Source organism: Stegostoma tigrinum, chromosome 22 (genome assembly GCF_030684315.1).
Source record: "Stegostoma tigrinum isolate sSteTig4 chromosome 22, sSteTig4.hap1, whole genome shotgun sequence".
Taxonomy (NCBI): domain Eukaryota; kingdom Metazoa; phylum Chordata; class Chondrichthyes; order Orectolobiformes; family Stegostomatidae; genus Stegostoma; species Stegostoma tigrinum.
Genome location: NC_081375.1, coordinates 14,147,579 through 14,168,670, shown reverse-complemented (window position 1 = coordinate 14,168,670; position 21,092 = coordinate 14,147,579). Strand labels below are relative to the sequence as shown.

The 21,092-nt window shown below is 39.1% G+C and overlaps 1 protein-coding gene across 1 annotated transcript in view; it reads left to right on the top strand.

The window, feature by feature from the left end:
• The window catches only part of rptor (regulatory associated protein of MTOR, complex 1), a 384,600-nt gene that overhangs the window by 38,593 nt on the left and 324,915 nt on the right, over positions 1-21,092 (top strand). Inside the window, exon 3 of the mRNA XM_048554896.2 lies at positions 5,579-5,661. Within this exon, the coding sequence (XP_048410853.1) occupies positions 5,579-5,661 (83 nt within the window). The remainder of the gene's footprint in view (positions 1-5,578; positions 5,662-21,092) is intronic.

Sequence of the window (21,092 nt, the reverse complement as noted above, 5' to 3'; positions counted from 1 at the left end):
ATGATATTAAATAAGCTGTTCCTTTCTGATGGTTTGTTTCCGAGATTTGTCCCAGATGTAGGCCACACCACTCCTGATCAGTTACCATACTTGTTGTGATGAATTCTAGTTACTTTACCATCAAAGCAAAATGAACATGCTGCTGAGGATTGACAGACTTTCTTCACACTAGTTTGAGGCATTAGTCCTAATAACTTCACAACTGCAGTCTGTCATACTGCCTGGTATTCAAGACTGTTTGGAATAGGCTTTTCTGAGAGGAAGGCGACTTAAGAAATGTCAGTTTTGTGGTTTATTTATTGTATTTAAATGTCCCACTAAGATGAGTGGTTCCTAGAAATACTTTGACTTTTGCCTTTGCCCCTTTGAGAGGTGGATGAGAAATGCTTGGGAAAACGCTGAATAGAATGAATGCATGAACAATTCAGAACAAATGAAATTGCAGATGTACGCAAGGCTCTTTGGCAGTTTAGTTCAAAACAAAAAAAAACTACGATTTAGTTTCTTACCCTGCTCCTTTATTAGACATATTGAAGGTATATAAAAGCCAATGAGTGTGTCAAATATCTGTCCCTGATGCCTTACCCAGAAGGGAGTTCTGGGTTTTTCTCAAATGTGAAGAAATGCACTTGTCATTTCTCCAAGTCTGCCATGTGTTTTTTTTTAGCCTGTCCCTGGGCCCTGTGTGGTCAATATTTAACTTGAATCAGTGCCTATTTTAATTTTTTTTTACCCCACCTACTATTTTGTATATTCTGTTTTCTTCCTTTCAAAGAATGAAATTCACTTTTTTTATAATCCTTTATCATAAGGAAAATACCAACTTCTGTACAATTCCAGCACTTGGATTTAATCCAGGTGGCTCAGTGACCAATGTTGAATCTCAGTGAAGATGAAATGTTTTGGATTGACATTGTGTAGCATCCTGTTTGCTTAGCCACTTCCACTCTGCAGAGTGGCAAAGTTATCACTTTCTGCAGATCTACCAACCATTTTCCTAGCTAGCTTAACTCTATTCACTATCATCAAATCAATGAACACTGCTGTGCCCCACTAAATTGGGAATGAACCAAAATAATGCCTGTGTTGGAGACACAGTATTGTTGCTGGACTAATAACCTAGAGACTCAGGTAATGTTTTGAGAAATTCAGCACAAAACCCACCCTGGCAGATGTTGGATTTGAATTTTAACTAGTGCAGGCACAATGGACTGAACAGCTGCCACCTTCTGAGCTGTAATCATCCTGTGGTTCTGAGTAAAGAAAAGGGAAGGCTCATCACCCAAAGCACTAATTCTGATTTTTCTGCACGAATGCTGCCAGGCTTGCTGAGCTTTTCCGGCAACCTCTGCTAATGTACCACACAGAATCAGAAACAAATGCCTTCAGAAAATCCAAATGCATTGCATCCACTGCTTTCTCTCTATCGAGCGTTTTTGATATCTCCTCAAAAATAATTGTAATATCTTTGTCTGGCATGACTTCCCCTTTGTGAAGTATGCTGACTCTATTGCACAAATGATAGCAAAGTTTGAGAAATTTATGAACAGTCAGAGAATAGAGGGATACAGACCAAATGCAGGCAGATGGGACTAGTTCAGAGTAACATCATGGTTGGCACAGATGTGGTGGTGGCCTGAAGGATCAGTTCCTGTGCTATACTGTTCTATGTTCAGGAACAAAGTATAGCAAATAAATTTCAAACCTATTTTTAGTGTTAGAAATAATTGAGAAAATAATTGAAATTGAACAGAATTGATCACTGGAGGAGTACCAAAACTTGTAAATTAATACTCCAATGCACTACTGAGGGATTGCTGTGTTAGAGGTATTCTCTTTCAAATTAACTCTTAGCTTGAGTTACAGTCTGTGATCTCAGGTGGATGAAAAGATGTCATGCCATTCTAAAGAAGAACAAGAGAATTATATCTGACCAATCTTCATCCCTCAATCAGTTTCACAAAAACAAATTAACTGGTCATTGATGTAATGCAAATTGTGGAAGCTGCCTGTGGATAAATTGGCTGCTCTGGTTTCCATGTGACTACACTATGTCCACTTTCTAATTGTTTAGTTTCTGCCAAGTGCTTTAGGATGTTTTATGGTCATGAACAGTGTTAAGTCTTACTTGGAATAGCAGCCAGAATTTGAAATGTGACAGAGCCAGTTGAACTGACCTCCTTGTGCTTTTTTATAAAAGAAACGATCAATCTGAGTGGAGATTAGAAAATCCATGACCTTTTGTTGGGTGTGTAAACAATAGCATTAATCATTTGGTCAGAATGGCTTGTTTCATTATTATGACCTCCAGTTGGTGTGTAGAATTTAATAGTTTCATTAAAGGCCATCATTGGCGGCATGATAGCATTCACAGCATTTTTAGCATCTTAGTTGTGAAATGTAAAATGCAAAGCGGTAGGAAAGAAATATCCACTTACCTGTGTCCCACTAAATTATTCTCACTTAATAGTATCCTGTTGTGTTAATGGCATTCTATTAAATGAAGGTGGATCTTGTTTTGTCCCTGGAGTAACAGTAATTGCCACTTAAATTATTTCAACACCTTTTTTTTAAATAGATTTACCAAAGGTTTAAACATTCACTAATGCTGATTCCATGAGCTTTAAGTGTATTTAGTTTTGAAATGTAGTTACTGAAGCAGAAAACAGATGGTGAGCACTAGCTGTTAAATGAACAAATAAAAATGAAGAATATTGTTTATTGTACTTTGTTAATTTGTGTTTTTTTTAAACTTTGGCTATCCCAGTTGAATCCAGCCTCTGTATGAGGTTATGCACTTTGGAGGCACAGACTATTTTCTAAATGGGGAAAGGCTTCAGAAATCTGAAGCACAAAGGCACTTGGGAGTCCTCATTCAGGATTCTCTTAATGGTAACATGCAAGTTCAGGCTGTTAGGAAGGCAAATGCCATATTAGCTTTCATTTCAAGAGGGCCAGCATACAAGAGCAGAGCCGTGCTGTTGAGGCTGTATAATGCTCTGGTTAGACCGCATTTGGAATATTGTGAGCAGCTTTGGGCTCCATACGTAAGGATGTGCTGACCTTGGTGGGGTTTTCAAGAATTATCCCAGGTTGATAGGCTTGTCATATGGGCAGTGCTTGACATCTCTGGGTCTGTACTTGATAGAGTTTAGAAGGATGAGTGGGGAATCTCAGTGAAATTTACAGAAAACTGAAAGGCCTGGATAGAGCAAATGAGATGTTGATGTTCCAACTTGTGGGAGAGACCAGGAGCTGAGGGACCAAACTCTGAGTGAAGGGGTAACCCTTCAGAACTGAGATGAGTAATTTCTTCAGCCAGAAGGTGGTAAATCTGTGGAATTCACTGTTGCAGATGGCTGTGGAGGCTAAGTCATTGAATGTCTTGAAGAGAGAGAGGTTCTTGATCAGTCAGGGAATCAAGGATTACATGTAGAAGGTAGGACAACAGGGGTTGAGAAACATACTAGCTGTGATCGAATGGTGGAGCAGAGTCACTGGGCTGAAAGGCCTAATTTTGCTCTTAAGTCTTGTGGCCTTAAGAGCCCACTGCAGGCAGAATCTTACACCATGCTTAATTCAGTTGCAAGTTTTGTTCTGAAATTAATAAAGTTTGTAAGAAAAGACAAGTTGTATGCGAACAAGCAGACTATGCAATTTGCTTGGAATTGTGTAATGGCCATTAATCTTTGAAATATTGGCTGGCAGTCATTCAAAATCCTGTATCTGTTTTCAGGGATATTTGAGAATATGTCGCTGTTTGATTGTTGGCCTCTGAATTTCAATGATGAATAGTGTAAGCCACGATCAGTTCCCACAGCAATAAGATGCTCAGAAACACCACTTCAAAGGATAACTTAGCATCAGATCATGATTATTGTTTCCCATTCAAGGAGGTGGATAAAATTATTTGTTTGAGTTTATCAGTGGTACTTGTTAATTTGTTCATTTTTCATTCAATAAAGGCATGTGAGAGTTTAAAAGCAAAGTATAAAGTTGAAAATATGCACCCCCTCATGTCCACTATAGATGCTACCAGACCTCCTGAGTATTTCCAGAATTTTTGAGTTTTTCTTACACGTTCCTAGCATCCACTGGATGTTGCTTTTGTACATGGTTACAAATCCCCATTGTTCCACAGACATAGAGAGAAATCATATAGATGAATAGGATAATTCAAATGCTAGGACCAATAAACGGATGTTCTTTACCCATTGAAGATAACCCTGAAAACTGAGTTGTTAGTCTGGAGATCAATCTGGTCTGAAATTGTGGAAGCAAAGGATCTGTGCTAAGAAACGTGTAAAAGAGCCAAAAAAATGGCTTTATGAAAATGGAAGGGCTCATTTGGTAGTCAGTGAATTTAAAACAGATGCATTTTCAAGCTGATAAGTAAAAGTTACTGATGTCAATTTCTTATGTGTCGTTAAAACACATAAGTCTCTGTATTTATCATTCCTTTAGAAAATGGGTGAACCATCTTGCTTAATGTACTTTGCTCATGTCCTCTAAGTTGCATAAAAATTAAAACTTCGAATTTCTGTGGGCATTGTGGTGGTGGTGATTATGTAATATGTCATGCAATCATGCTTTTTGTCACAATGAAAATTTGGGTCTGTAAGCAATCTAAGTTTAAGATGGAATTAACTAGGCAACAATTGCAATTTTGTTGTCCAAATATAATTCAAACAACATTCGGTTTTTCACCTTTCTTCAACTATTGTTGAGCAGGAAGAGAAGATGAGTTGTATCATTGTCGGCGTCATCATTGCCATCGCTGTCAGTTCTTCAGTTGTACAGTTAACAGCTGGAGGTATGCGAGGATAGCCAGGAGTTGATAGCAAATCAGAAAGCACACTTTACCACAACCCCCTGCCTCAGTCTTGGTGGGTTCCCCAACCAGGATCTGACCACATTGTACAAGAAATGCACCAATTCACCATGTCTGGTGTTTAACTAAGGGGCTACCCTCGGCCCTTCCCGGTTACCAAAAAACTATTATAATTGCTTATGACTGCCAATCAACGCATCCATCCCAGGACAAGCCAAACAGAGACATGCACTAGAATTCCTAGAAGCATGGCATTCCAACCGGAATTCCATCAACAAACACATTGATTTGGAGCCAATCTACCATCCCCTGAGAAAAAGAACAGGAAATGACATCACCAACCCAAGGAAACCTAACCAGATAAATAGAAAGTGGGACATAACACCAGCGCTTCGTCGGAGGCTCACTGATGATGTTACCTAGAATGGTGATGAAACGTCTGAAAACTAACCTTCCAGCTCAGCGAGCAAACTCACATCCATCAACCTCTTTTTCCAGAAAGAGAGCATTTGTTTATTCATTTATTGCATTGAGCATATTTGGCAAGACAAGCCTTTATTTCCCTTGAGAAGTTGATGGTGAGCTACTTTCCTGAATCACTGGGATCCTTGTATAAGTTACGTTCATGGAGCTTCGTGTTAGTTTTTCACAGTGACATGACACAGCTGAGAGGTTTAATGACCCCATTATAGGGGGCAGCAGAGATTACCTTATGCATTGAAATGTTTTTGCTTTATTGTCTTGCAGATCCACTGTCCATGAGCCCACAAAAAGCATTGGAAAGTATTGGTGCTAATTTACAGAAGCAGTATGAGAATTGGCAACCAAGGGTAAGTTTTGTTTATTGAACATTGAGAATAAATTTAACAAATTGCATTGTAATTATGGGGCATTTGCGAAGTAAGCAGCTATAGTCCAAACAGCACATGAAACTTGTAACTGAGTATTATCTGATTTGAGGAAGTCTGTTGCCATTATCTGCCTTTGAGCTAATGGAGCTTTTCTGTACATCACAGAAGATAGTCATTTCAGATTGTATAGTCTGAAACTTTTGTTTTACTGTTGGCAGTAACCTGAAATTTCTGGGTCCTTTACATTTTCTATTGCTTACTTAAATGCAGTGATTTTGCAGCAACTCTGTATTACTCCACTATTTCCTCAATACTGTGATACAGTTAGGCAAGCACCCATTTTTTAATCAGTTTTACATTTTATGTTTGGTATGGTAACTTTTAAACTTAATTTACAATTTGAGTTAAAGCTAATGTTTTTGTTACAGTTGATGAATTTAAAAAAAAAACAGAACAGGAGCAAGATGTGGCTTGTCAATAGAATTTTTTCTGTTTTATCCTTGTGGTTGAGTCGTCTTTGAGCTCTGAGCCTAGTTGCATGACGTGGTCAGTTTGAGAGATGTGACTGCTGCTGACATGCCAAAGGAACTGATCAACTAATATTTATCTCTATTCGTCTTTCTTGAGTATGTTCCTAAATTTAGTTGAAAGTGAAGCTTTTGAGCACAGCCTGAGGAGCTGAATAATGAGCCATGGATGTAAATTTCATCAGTGTGAAGTTCATTGCCTTTTTGTAAAGATCGCTGCTGCGCCACATTTAATGATGAAGTGAATAAATTTGAGATTCAGGGTGATTGGAAGAGGCACCATGTAATATGTATAGTTTCGAAAGATAGAAAAATTTATACGCTTAAAACAATCAGTATGACCCAGTTTGTTTTTAAAACTCAGTTTTTATTGTCTTCTGTTTATTGAAGTTTTCTTGCCTTGTGTTCCAAATGGTCCTTTTCAATATTTTCCTCATAGCTTTAAACTTGATTTTTTTTTGTATCTCGTAAATTAGAACAGCACTGACGTCATTCAAAAAATAACCTCTTGGAAATTCCATAACAAATGTTTTGCTACAAAAGTAAATTACTGCAGATGCTGCCTGGCCTGCTGTGTATTTTCAGCATTTTCTGTTATATTGGTGATTTTCCAGGTGATTTAGTTGTCCAGAGTTAAGATTTTTCTCCTCTTTGTTTGTTTTATTGGTGTTTGCATTCTTAATCTCCCTATTGCCTGAGAGATTTACAAGGAGCTATTTGCCTATTGTTGGGCGTTTGGTTCACAGGTATCAGGGCATATTCGATTCAATCAAACTTCTTAAAATTTGATTTCGATCATACTAAAATGCATATCTCAGTGAGGTAACCGACTTTGAAGAGCAAAACATCTCACTCAATTAAACTTCTTAGAATTTGAAGTTGAATGTACTAATGTGCATATCTCAGTGAAACAAACATATTGGTGCATCAAAATCCCTAATTCCATCAGACATCTTTAAACTCTAGATCATATTAATATGCAGACCTCTGTGAGATTGGCAGCTTTGAGCAGAAAGATATCCTCTGGAATGAAACTTCTTAAACTCTGTAGATCATACAAAGGTGTATATCTCAGTGAGATGAGCACATTGGCACATCAAAATCCTCAGCTAAGCAACTTTGAACAGCAAAACACACAATTCAGTCAAATTGTTTAAAATCTAATGAGGTTCATACAAAAGTACATATCTCAGTGAGATAAGCACACTGGCACATAAAAATTGGATCTCAAGTACTGCATGATAGTGGTCAAATCTCTTCTTCCTTCCGTCGAGTATAATGGGGCTGCAAGGATCCCGTGAGGAGGCACTGCAGCGAACTTATTGATAAAGGGGCTGTGCTTTGACTCACCTTTTTACATTGCTGCAAACCAGTAATGCAGGCTGAAATTGAGCAACCATCTAGCACAAAGTAGGAAGTGCCCTAACTTTGCTCGGGCTTGACGCATCATTCTGCAGTGAGGATATGTAATGTTCAGAGCAAAATACAGATTGAATAGGATTTATTGGTCTGTCATTGGAAAGCTGTAAATTATAATGTTTGATTGGAATTTAAACGGTTTGACTTCCATACAATGTTTTTTAAAAAAAAGCTTTATTAACCTATCCCCCAGTTTAAGTACTGTATCTCTGATTCTAAAGTGAGAAGTCTGCTTGGTTTTTCATTTATTTTACATTAACTTTCCCTTGCAATATATTTTTTCAAAGAGGCTAGCACCCTTTCATGAACACAAGATATGTAAAAACTCCTTAAGTATAGAAGTTGGGATGTCACGTTGAGGTTGTACAGCAAGCTAGTAAGACCTTGCCTAGAGTACTGTGTGCAGTTCTGGTTGCCCTGTTACGGGAAGAATGTTATTAAATTGAAGAGAGTTCAGAAAAGACTTACCAGGAAGTTGTCAAGAATGGAGGGTTTGAGTTATTTAAATGAGCTGGATAGACTGAGACTTTTTCAAATGGAGAGTGGTGGTTGAGGGGTGATCTTTATAGAGGTTTATGAAATCAGGAGGGTATAGACAAGGTGAATAGCCAAGGTCTTTTCTTTAGGGTGGGAGAGTTCAAAACAAGGGGACATATTTTTAAGGTGAGAGGAGAAAGTTTTAAAAAGAACATGAGGGGGAACTTGTTTTTAAACACAGTGGTTCGTGTATGGAATGAACTGCCAGAAAAAGTTGTGTATACAGGTGCGTTTACAACTTTTAAATGATGCGTGGCTAAGTACATGAATAGGAAGGCTTTAGAGGGATATGGGCCAAATGCAGGCAAATGGGACTAGTTTAGTTTTGGAGCATGGTTGGTGTGTACTGGTTGAAATGAAAGGCCTGTTGCAGTGCTGTATGACTCGAACAGCAGCCACTGTTGTAATGTGTGAAGTGTGGTAGCCAATTTGTGCACAGCCAGCCTCCACAAACAGCATTGTGACAATGATCCACACTGTTACCTCTGATTCCAGCATCTGCAGTTCATACTATCTCTGAGCATTGTGATAATGACTAGATAATTTATATTTATAATGTTGATTTGAAAAATAAATGTTTGCCATTACATTGGGATAATCCCCATATTCTTTGAAATTAGTGCCATATGATTTTTTTTATGTTCACTGGAGAGAGGACAGGCAGGATCTCACTTTAACAACTCACCTGAAAGACTCGTAACACTGCGTAACACTGGAGCATCAATGTTGATTTTTTTTAAATGTTCTGTTGCCACAACTGACTGACTTAGGCAAAAGTGTTCTTGTGAACCATTAATGAAACAGTTCTCCATGTTGCCTTTCATCTTCCAGAAATCAACTTGTCCATGACCCTATGTAGCTGCTAACATATTTCTACATCAGTCTTCTGTCATAAACTATATTCATATTAGATCCACGATCCTCTCACTGATTTTGCCGTTGACATCCACTGTTCTTGCTGTGACCATGGTTAACTTCCTCTCCCTACTCTGTGTTTCCATTAAATGTTCAGTGTCTTCCTTTTATTAAAAAGTATTCTACATGGGAACATGTCAAAAGCCTGTTTAAAAACCTGAATGCTTAATTTATATACAATATTGAGTAAATAAAGGAAAAATGGTGGGCAGTTAGTTTTGATTGCCAGATTTTCTTTGATTACCCTAAATTGTACCATTACTCTCTTTTAAACAGCACTACTCATTTATTGTTTTTGGATCATAAGAAAACATCTCCGTGCTCATCCTTCATTACTGCCAATAAATTCTTCTGTACTGCCAGTTAACCTTTCATCCTCATTTAAAATATATTAGTATCTTACTTTTGTTTCTTGCTCACCTTTGGCCGTCCCCTCAGCCATCTTTCCAATCAGGTTCTAACTTCCTAGTTTTGTTTCACTTAAGCCATTTGCTCTATCCTTAGAGTCGTAGAGTCCTACAGCATGGAGACAGGCCTTTTGGTCCAAACTGGTCCATGCTGACCAAAATGTCCATTCACACTAAGCCCGTTTTCCTGAACTTGACCCAAATCCTTCTAAGCCTTTTCCTATCCATGTATTCATCCAAATGCCTTTTACATGCTGTTAATGTACCTGCCTCAACCATTTCTGCTCATTCCATATGTGTTTCACCCTCTGTGGGGGAAAAAAAAGTTGCCCCTCAAATTCTGGTGTATTCTTTCCCCTCTTACTTTAAACTGATACCCTCTAGTCCATGATTCCCCAACCCTGGGAAAAAGACTCAGTGCATTCACCCTATCTATGCCCCTCATAATCTTATACACTTCTATAAGATCCCCATCCACCTCAGCCTTTTACGCGGTAAAGAAAAAAGTCCTAGCTTGTCCAATCTCTCCCTAAAATTCAGTCTCCTGAGTCCTGGCAATATTCTTGTAAATCTCTTCTCCACTCTTTCCAGCTTAATAACATCCTTCCTGTAACAAGGTGACCGTAACGGAGCACAAAAGTCCAACATCCTGTACAACTGCAACTTAACTTTCCACGTTCTGTCTCTTGTCCATGTGAACATTATTGGACAATATTGATTCTCCACTTCCCTCGACTTAAAATAAGAGTATAATAAATAGGAGCAGGAATAGACTGTCCATCCCCTGAATGTATGCCCCGTTCAGTGTGATCATGATTAACCGTCAATTCTCCTCCCTTTAATGTTTCCTGGAATTGTTGACCTGTATCTCTGAACTTCAAACAGCTGCTTATCAGTACCAAAAGAAAACTTACCTTTCGGCCCAACACTCAACTAAGTGACAGTACTAACTCCGAAAAAAACTTTTCTTTCCAATATCCTTTATTTTGTCATAGTGTTGCAGCTTGATTTCAAAGTCTGTGATGAGATCCCTTAATCTTTTCTTTTGAATTTCCTCCTATCTACCTGTCATTCCCAGTCGCAAACCATTACCTTTGTAATTTTCTATGGTGGCTTTTTGTTACGCTTTTATTGACTTTATCATGTGTGAAAGCCACACACCACACACGAGATATGTTGACTGACTAGTCAGGACATTTCTCTGAGAAATGTACCAGCGAACAGCTGTCATCCACATTGAGTTGAAGAAGGCTCGGTGTATGTATTATTTCTATTAAACTAAAAGCCCTGTGTATTAATATGTAGCTTTCAGTACATGTAAGTGTGGTGTGCACTGTGAGCCCAACTAAAAATCGTAAATGGTTGTCAGCATAATTCCTTGCACGTCCAGCAAAATTCACCAGCAAATTTGCCCAATTGCATAATTGCATTTAATATTGGACACTGTTGCAGTTTTGCAAGCACAGGCTTATTGTGTGTAGTCAGTACCCTGCTTGTTGTGAGCAGCCGAAGAGACATGTTGATATGATCCTCCAATGTTTGGGATGTGGTAGCACACTGGCACGGTGATGGATTAAAATGTAAAACCTTACTGCTAACAGCATTTAATGGGTGCATTCTCCATGGCATCGCCTCTCTCACTGTGACCCCACAAGACAAGCCGTCAGCTCACTCCTTAAATGTTGGTACATGTAGTTTTCCTCCTCGAATTGGCATTCGTGCAAAATGAAAAACTTCAACAAAATGCCATCTTTCGGTCACACTCCAGTAAATGTGATCTTGTCTCTGTATAAAGAAAATTGATTATTGGCTGTCCTGTACACCATCTTTAATGGATACACTAGTAGGGGTCATTGACTTGTGGCCTTAAGTCCTTCAAATATGGAAGAAAGGAGAAGGGTGAATATTGGACACTGAACCATCAGGAGGGAAGCTCATTTTGTATTTCTCGCTGGGGATGCAGACCAGATGTCTGTGTGACTCAGCTATTCACTGACTACTTCTGAGTCCCTTGAGAATTTTTTAGAGGTCTAATGAATTGAAGTTGTGGTGATCAAAAGTAGGAATTCTTCATTTAGAATAGTGTTCAGCTACCCTTTACATCAATCAAATATTGCTTCAGTAATTTACATGTAAGACAAGGGCAGTGTACTCAAATCGTGTTAAGGATTCATTCTGTCAAATGAAGCTTCTGCTATTACAAGTAATTGTAGATTCTTAAGTCATTTATTTTACATGCATTATTGCACATTGAGTAAAAATGTTATGCAAACCTTAACCTTGTACTCTCTACTTTTTTGACCACTCATTCATGCATGCAGAACAGTGCATCAAATTTTGGACACTTAACTTCCGTTAGATTTTGGCTTCGGTTGTTTTATTTGTAATGTGCTACATGAGCATTTGAAGACTGTTTTGTGGGATGTTATTTCAAGGTAGTATAAGATTTTGCTTGATGAAGACTGAAATATATACTTTGCTTTGGACTGCCTTCACATAATGCTTTTAGATTTCTAATTTTTTTTTAATCAAGTAGGGAAATAGGAAATTTTGCTGGTTTCTGTGGTCATCAAGATTCTGTTCATCTCATTTGATTTTTGTATTTTTTGACTTATTAAAATGTTTTTGCAAACTAAAACATTTTTCTTTGGCTCCCAGTAGGCAGTTTTGTATTCTGATCCATTTGAAGAGTTTCTTTTGGCAATCCTAAATCTCCTCTTATCGCTAAATCCAATTTGATCTCCAGTTGTATTCTTGTAGTATGTAATTGAATAAATGTAAGATGTTTGTCAGAATGACATTTTTAGCCTGCATTTCCACACTGGTAATGTGAGCTAAAATTATAATGGAGTGTGACTAGTAGGAATTGACTTTCATATATTTGACTTTCAGGCCATATTGGGCAAAACAGAATGATTTGAGTCAAGGATTTGGCATTTTCTATTTGTTTGAATTGGTTGCAATGTGAGAGATACATTAACTAAAAATGATTGCAACATCACCGAGTGGCCAGCTAACCATATTCTCATAGAATCAAAGCCATTTTTAATGTGTGGAATTGAGATTGCTCTGGAAAAACCTGTCCTTTTATAAGAGGACTGAATGCATGATTTTGCTTACTTCTAATAAAAGTGCACCATAGAAAATGGAATAACTTGACAGTATGCTGAAGTAAATGTCGGGGAGCAACCACTTGCATCTGAGATTGCTCTGGTCTTACATAGAAGTAGGCCATTTGGCCTGTCAGGCCTGCTGCCCCAATCAATGAGGTGATGATTGATATGATTCTGGCCTAAACTCCATTATCCTAATGGCCCCACATGACCTTGAACTCTCTTGTAAATCAAACAGTATATAATTCAGCTTTAAATATTCAATGACTCGGTCTCCACTCGTCTCTCAGGAAAGGAATTCTCAAGATTAATAACCGCTGTGAGATGAAATTCTCCTTTATCTCTGCCCTAATGGGTAGTCTCTTATTGAACTATGCCCACAAATTCTAGAGTCCCTTATGAGGAAACACAACATCTGAGCATCTGCCCTGTCAACCTATTCAGCACCTTGTGTGATTTAAATAGCATCACTTTACTGTTCTGAATTCCAATATATATTGGACCAACCTGCTCATCCTCTCCTTCTGATGAAACAAGCTGATCAGCCCAGGAGCTAGAGCTAATCTTCTGTTTGCAATGCAAGTATATCCCTCCTTAAGGGGACCAAACCTGTGCATGTATTCCAGATGTCTTACCATTGTAGTAAGAAGACTTCATTTCATTCCACGTCCAACTTGCATTTAATTTTCCTTCCTAATTACTTGCTGTATCTGCATGCTAACACTTCATGGCTCATATAAGACCATAAGACATAGGAGCAGAAGTAGTACATTCAGACCATTGAGTCTGCTCCACCTGTTTCAGAGGTAATGGCTGTCATTTGTACAAAGATATTTGAATTTGTGTACCAATTTCCCACCACTTAATTAGTCTGCTTTTCTATTTTTCCTACCGAAGAGAGCAACATTTTCCCATGTTAACCGACGTGCTCTGCTACCTAGCTTGCTTGTCAGCAAGTTTGATGATGGTACACTCAGTCCCTTCATTAAAACCATTAGAAGTTGCAAATAATTGAAAGAGGCAGAGATATTGTATTTAGAATGAGTTCATCAAAGAATATTATTTACATTTATCGTCACTAAATATTTATTATAATATTTACCAGATCCAAAACATAATTCAAAACTAGATTTGTGTACGACCTAAATTCTGGCTAGCTGAGAATGAATTCAACATTGCTAACTGAGGATTAAGACAAGTATTTTGTTTGAGTACAGGAAAAATAAATAATGCAGTTTTCCATCTATTATTCATGATGAAACAAAATACCTGCATATGTTACAAAAGCCAATATAAAGTAGCAAATATTTCATTAAATTGTGAAATAGTCATTATTGGTTGCAGCTGATGCTCCTTTTTAATTGGGGTTTTTTGTTGAATTCTGTACTTTTTAAAGATGGTTGCAAGAAATTGTCTTATTGTTTGTTTTAGGAGCTATTTCATAAATGTGAATATCTAATTTAAAAAGGGGAGTGATAGAGATGTAACTCTGAATATTCCATACAGTAATATTCTTAAAATTCTAGTGATAGTTCCAAAACTTTGCTAGGGTACTTGATTTGAAGCTCTGCATAGAACATCGGACCCTTGCACATTTCATTGGGAAATGTGGACATCGACAGAGATTTATGACACAAAGCTCAATGAAGTATCTCTCCTTGCGTCGCTTCAAAATATCTCACCAACAAGATCTGCATTTCCTTTTAGTGAAATGCTGCACAAATATGTCATAGTTTCTGTCTCCTCTCCGATAGAGACAGGCTAACTCATTAAGTTTTCCTCAATGAAGTCCAAGAAAAGCTCGGCACTTGTTCCAGCCCTATTTACTTGGGCTGCTAAAACTGCTTTTAAGAGTTCTTTTCAGCTCTGTTCTGGAGACTTCAAAATTAAACCCCCCTTTTACTCGAACCAAGCCTACATTTGGCAATTCTTTTCTGTGTCATTAAAAGCTAAACTTAATAAACACTTCAGCAATTATCTGACTGTGTAGCTTGAGGCATTCACCTCAGATCATGGGCAGTTAAAACAAAAAACTGCAGATGCTGGAAATCTGAAGCAAACAAAAATGAAATTGCTGGAGAAACTCAGTACTTTGCGTCGGTATTCATCGAGGAGAGGGACATGATGGCTGTTGAGGTTAGGGATAGATGTTTGATTTACTCTAGGTCAAGTTGGCATAAGGAAGGGGGAAGTATTAGGTATTCTAAAAGGCATTAGGGTGGACAAGTCCAGATGGGATCTATCCCAAGTTACTGAGGGAAGTGAGACAGGAAATAGCTGCGGCCTTAACAGATATCTTTACAGCATCCTTGAGCATGGGTGAGGTTCCGGAGGACTGGAGAATTGTTAATGTTGTCCCCTTGTTTAAGAAGGGTAGCAAAGATAATCCAGATAATTATAGACCGGTGAGCTTGACATCAGTAGTGGGGAAGCTGCTGGAGCTACTGAGGGATAGGATCTATTTACATTTGGAAGAAAATGAGCTTGTTAGTGATAGGCAGTATGGTTTTGTTCAGGGAAGATCATGTCTCACCAACTTGATAGGATTCTTTAAGGACGTGACAAAGTTGATTTAGTGAAGGGCTGTACGTGTCATATACATGGACTTCAATAAGACGTTTGATAAGGTTCCTCATGGTGGGCTGATGGAGAAATTGAAGTCGCATGGGGTCCAGGGTATATTAGCCAGATGGATAGAGAACTGGTTGGGCAACAGGAGACAGAGTTGGCGTGGAAGCGAGTTTCTCAAAATGGAGAACTGTGACCAGTAGTGTTCCACAAGGATCTGTGTTGGGATCACTGTTGTTTGTGATATACATAAATGATCTGGAGGGAGGTATAGATGGTCTGCTTAGCAAGTTTGCAGATGGCAGTAAGATTGGTGAAGTGGCAGATAGTGAAGGGATCTGTCGGAGAATGTAGCAGAATGTAGATAGATTGGAGAGTTGGGTGGAGAAATGACAGATGGAGTTCAGTCCAGGTGAATGCGAGGTGATGCATTTTGGAAGATCCAATTCAAGAGTGAACTATATGGTAAATGGAAAAGCCCTGGGAAAAGTTGATGCACAGAGATCTGAGTGTTCAGGTCCATTGTATCCTGAAGGTAGTGACGCAGGTCGATAGAATGGTCAAGAAGGCATACGGCATGCTTTCATTCATCAGATGGGATATTTAGTACAAGAGTTGGCGGCCATGTTACAGTTGTATCAGACTTCGGTTCGACCGCATTTTGAATACTGTGTACAGTTCTCGTCATCACATTACCAAAAAGATGTGCGTGCTTTGGAGAGGGTGCAGAGGAGATTCACCAGGATGTTGCCTGATATTGGATAGCTATGAGGAGAAGTTGTGTAGATTAGGATTATTTACATTAGAAAGATGGAGGTTGAGGAGGGACCTGTTTGAGGTCTATAAAATCATGAGAAGTATAGACAGGGTGGATAGCAAGAAGCTTTTTCCCAGAGTGGGGGACTTAATTACTAGATGTCACGATTTCAAGGTGAGGGGGAAACATTTAAGCGAGATATGCTTGGAAAGTTCTTTCCGCAGAGGGTGGTGGATGCCTGGTACGTGTTGCCAGTGGACGTGGTAGAGGCGGGCGCGATCAGGTCGTTTAAGATGTATCTAGACAGATACATGAGTGGGCAGGGAGCAGAGGGGTACAGATCCTTGAAAAATAGGCAACAGGTTTAGATAGAGGATCTGGATCGGCGCAGGCTTGGAGGGCAGAAGGGCCTGTTCCTGTGCTGTAATTTTCTTTGTTCTTTGTTCTGTCACCAGTATTTCGGTTGACCCAATTAAACCTGCTTTGAGGCCGTTTGGAGCAACTTTGTTTGGATTGTATAGATTCCTGTTGCTTTGCTTTTAATAAATTCTTTATCCTTCATTTTTATCTCAAAAACAATACTTCATACCTATCTCTTGAGCTATCTGTCTCCTTTACATTAACACTATATGTACCTGCTGAAAATTGCAGACATCTCTGTTCAAAGGTGGTATGTAGCTTATTCATATAAAATGTTACTGGGGTGCTTTCACTTTGTAGAAATTCCCAAGAAATTAGAATTAGAATCCCTACAGTGCGGAAACAGGCCCTTCAGCCCAACAAGTCCACACCAAACCATTGGAGCATCCCACCCAGACCCATTCCCCTATAACTCTCTCAACTCTGAACACTACAGGCAATTTAGCATGGCCAATCCACCTAGCCTGCACATCTTTGGGCTGTGGGAGGAAACCGATGCAGACACATGTTTGCCTGTCTCTCACTAGCATAACTCTGTGTTTTATTCAGGGAACAGCAAAAACGTTATAAGGTTGTTGGAATGTGAGACTAGAGTATTAGTTTAACTTGCTTCCAGTTTCTTGTCCTGATTGGACTGTATGGTTACTTAAAGAGTAAACTAATGTGTTTGGACTTTGTACTTGTGCTTGCATAATTATACATTTAATTTGATTAACATTTTGGATCCATGTGATGATTACTTTGGACTAGACTTCTCTCTGGGTCAACAAGGAGTAAATTAAAGTTTTGAACTTCTGGATCAAAACTCAAGAGATGCCCAGAATAAATTACTAAAATGAGTAACAATACATTGTATTTATGATTAAGTTGTCAGAAATTTAATTTTTCAAAAAACCTACCTCCTGCGACATTAGTTGAATGATATGCTTTGTTTAATATAACGCTAGGACTACTGTGCACACTGTGTCTCTGAGAAAGAGAGACATTGGTGACCGAGTTCTATGGATTAAGCTGTGCCTATTGCATATTCAAGGAGAATGCCTATGGCCATGGCTTTGAAAAAACTGAAGATATAAATAGATAGCTATCTCTGGTGTTACTTTTAGAGTCAGGGTTTGCTTTGGAAAATTATGATAAAACACATGATGTAATATTAAGCGAAATTGATCTGTGGTTTTGCTGATGGAGAAAATATCTCTTGGGTCATTCATGAGCAGAAGTAGTTCAATCGCAGAGCTCAAAAAGTAAATGTGCATTTCTGGCTTGGCATGTAACCCGTAATATATATTGGATTACTTCAATTTGCACATGCATATAACAAATGTTGGACACTTTGTCTCTGTGGCTTCCTTTTGAGTTTTCCATTGATGGTATTTCTGCACTGCATTGTTTGGTAAGAATGTTGAAGGCTTCCTGAATGATTGACTGACCTTCCTCTAGCTTTCCAGTCCAGGGGTTGACCAATGTAGCCTCTGTTGAAACCACAATAACATTCTAGGAATAATCAGCAGGGCTGGTAGCTTCAGTAGAGAGAGAAACATTTAATGTTCATGTTGGTGACCTTTCATCAGAATCTTGTGAAATTATCCTGCTCGGTATCGGTTCTTAGCTCAAAAACCAGTGTGGGGGGAACTGAGGCACTGGCACCAGTATTGGGGAAAGTGGAATCTATACAAATGGGACAGTCTCAACCTGAATCATACTGGGACCAGTATTATTCTTAAAGTGGGAAGTAGAGAGGCTTTTAAACTTAATAATGAGGGAAAGTCAAAGAAATTTAAGGAGATATGATAAGTCTAAGAATAGATTCAAGAACAAAGATAAGGTATTAATATAGGAAATAAAGCACCATGACCGGAAGGAGTAATGTAAAAGGATAAAACTAAAGGCTGTGTATCTGAATGTGCGTAACATTCAAAACAGCAGATGAACTGAGTGTGCAAATAGCAATGGATAACTACAGTCTGGTAGCTATTGCATAGACATGGCTACAGCATGGAGTGGATTGGGATTTGAGTATTGAAGGGTCAATGGCTTTTGGTTCATGATTGCTGTTAGCCCAATAGCTGGGGAATTTACCAGAGTTTGGGAAACCGGGTTGAGGAAACATTTTGACTAGAAATGAGAAGATGAGTCGTGTGTGCTGTAAAAGTCCCTCTCAATCCCCACAGGCAATATTGCAGGATAACGGAAGAAATAATGAGAACTTGTCAGACAGGCACAGTGATAATCATGGGAGATTTGAATCTTTATATTGGCTAGAAAAGTCACTTGGGAAAAGGTAGCCTCGCTGAGGATACTTTAAATGTTTTAGGGTCAGTTTCTTAAAACAGCATGTTCTGGAGCTGACCAGAGAGCTGGTTACAGTGGCTAAATCTGGTAATGGAAATTTGAGGTGTCGCACTTGGATAAGACAAACTGGAGCAGGACATAGACGATTAATGGTGGGGCCCTGGAGAGTTTTCGAACAGACTGAGGGGTTCAGGTCCATAGTTCCTTGAAACTGGCATCCCATGTAGACAGGGTGATGAAGACAGTGTTTGGCTTGCTTGCTTTCATTGGTCAGAGCATTGAGTACAGGAGTGGGGACTATGTTATGGCTGTCAAGACATTGGTAAGGCCTCATTTGGCGTACTGTGTGCAGTTCTGGTCAACCTGCTACAGGAGCAATGTTATTAAACTGGAAAGAGTCCAAAAACGCTTTACAAATAAAAAAGTTACCCATACTGAAAGGTTTGCTTTATGAGGAGGGGCTGGATGGGCTGGAGTGTAGGCACCTGAGGAGTGACCTTATAGAGGTTTATAAAATCATGAGGGGCATGGATAGGGTGAATAGTCAAGTGCCTTTCCTCAGGGTAGGGGAGTTGAAAACTAGACGGTACAGGGGAAGGGAAAGATTTAAAAGGGACCTGAGGGGCCACTTTTTCATGCAGACGGTGGTGTGTGCATGGAAAGAGCTGCCTGAAGAAGTAGTATAGGGGAGTACAATTAAAACATTTTAAAAGACATTGGGCTAGGTACATGGATAGGAAAGGTTTAGAGGGATATGGGCCCAAAGGCAGATAAACAGGACTAGTTCAGTTTAGGAAAGCTGACTGGCATGGACGAAGAGTCTGTTTCTGGACCGTATGACCCTGATACTAATGAGGGGGATTAAGTAATGATCCCATAGTGAAGGCAGTCCTGGGTAGCAGTGACTGTACTGTAATTCAATTTCATATTTGGTTTGAGGGAGAAATAAATGAGACTGTGTTTTATCAAAATTAAATGAAGGAAAACTTAAAAATGAGAGCAAAATAGGGAGAAATGAAAGTACAACAGCAAGCCAGCCGAAAATTTAAAGAAATGAGTTTCTACAAATATTTAAAGAAGGGAAGGGTACAGAAACCGAGCATTGGTTTTCTGGAAAGTTAATACGGAAAAATCTGATGTAACTGGTATTTTGCTGTTGTCGTCACAAGAGGTAACAGGTAACAATCGAGGGAATGGTATGGAGGGAGGCATTCGGGAAAATTACAATAACCAGAAGAGTGATAATGAATAAATTGTTGGAGTTGTGGGCTGATGTGCCTGGGTCCTGAGGAACTTTGAACATGTTTTTCTAAAGTGGCTCTTGATATAATTGGAGCATTGTTTTAAATTTTCAAATCTGTCCTTACTTGAAGAGAGGAGAGATGGAACAGAAGAAGCTGCAGGCCCATTAGTTTCACACTGAACACATAGAGTTAGTGTTAGCGGCTATTATTGAAGAAGCCATTGGGCACTTAGATACATTAAAGGCAATTGGGTAGAGTCAGCATAGCTTTATCAAAGGGAATCATCGAGTCAGTATGATAAATGATAAACAATAATCATCCACTGATGTACTGGACTTAGATTTCCTTAAGGCACTTGATAAGGTGTCACATCAAAGGTTATTGCAGAAAATAGCAGCTCCAGGTGTTGCTGGTTGCTTATTGACATGGATAGAAGATCACCTGCCTAACAGGAAGCAGAGAATAGGAATAAATGGGTGGTGTTCAGGTTGTCAAGATTTAGTTAGTGGTGCTCTGTCAGGGATGCCACTTGTTGGAAGACTCAACTCGTTGTCCTCTCCTTCAGGAGAATATGACCAATTTTGTAATGTTAACTGTGGATTGGCTGTCTAAGTTCACCTTTGAGACCTCATAATCCTTCCAAGGTTGAGTGTCAATTATGTTCCACAGCATAAAACGTGAACAGCTGGTGTGGGTACGGGCAGCTGCCAGTGTGCAGTGTGAAAAATGTCTGCATTTTCAACTCCTGACACTGTTACAGATGGCTGTTGCAGCCACCTTCACGGAGGATCTAATGACCGTCTCTCACACCAGGAATCTAAGTTTCCAGTTTGTAGCTGCAAATTGATAATGTGACATATGATCAAGAATGACCTGAGATTCTAGATTAAGGTTCACCACCAAACTGAAAACTTAGGGGTTTGAACTCAAGTGAACTTTCTCCCGTTATTTACTCATTAATCTCAATCCACAGTAACTCATGCCATCATCAGAGATAACGTTCATGGTTATATGATGCAGCCCCTCCATTAGTCTCTCACCACATTCACTACTTTTTTTTTTATTCATTTTGTGGAATGTGGGCTTTGCTGGCTGACCAGCATTTCTTGCCCATCTCTAGTTGCCCTTGAGAAGGTGGTGGTGAACTGCCTTCTTGACCTGCTGCAGTTCACCTGCTGTAGGTTGACCCACAATGCCGTTAGGGAGGGAAT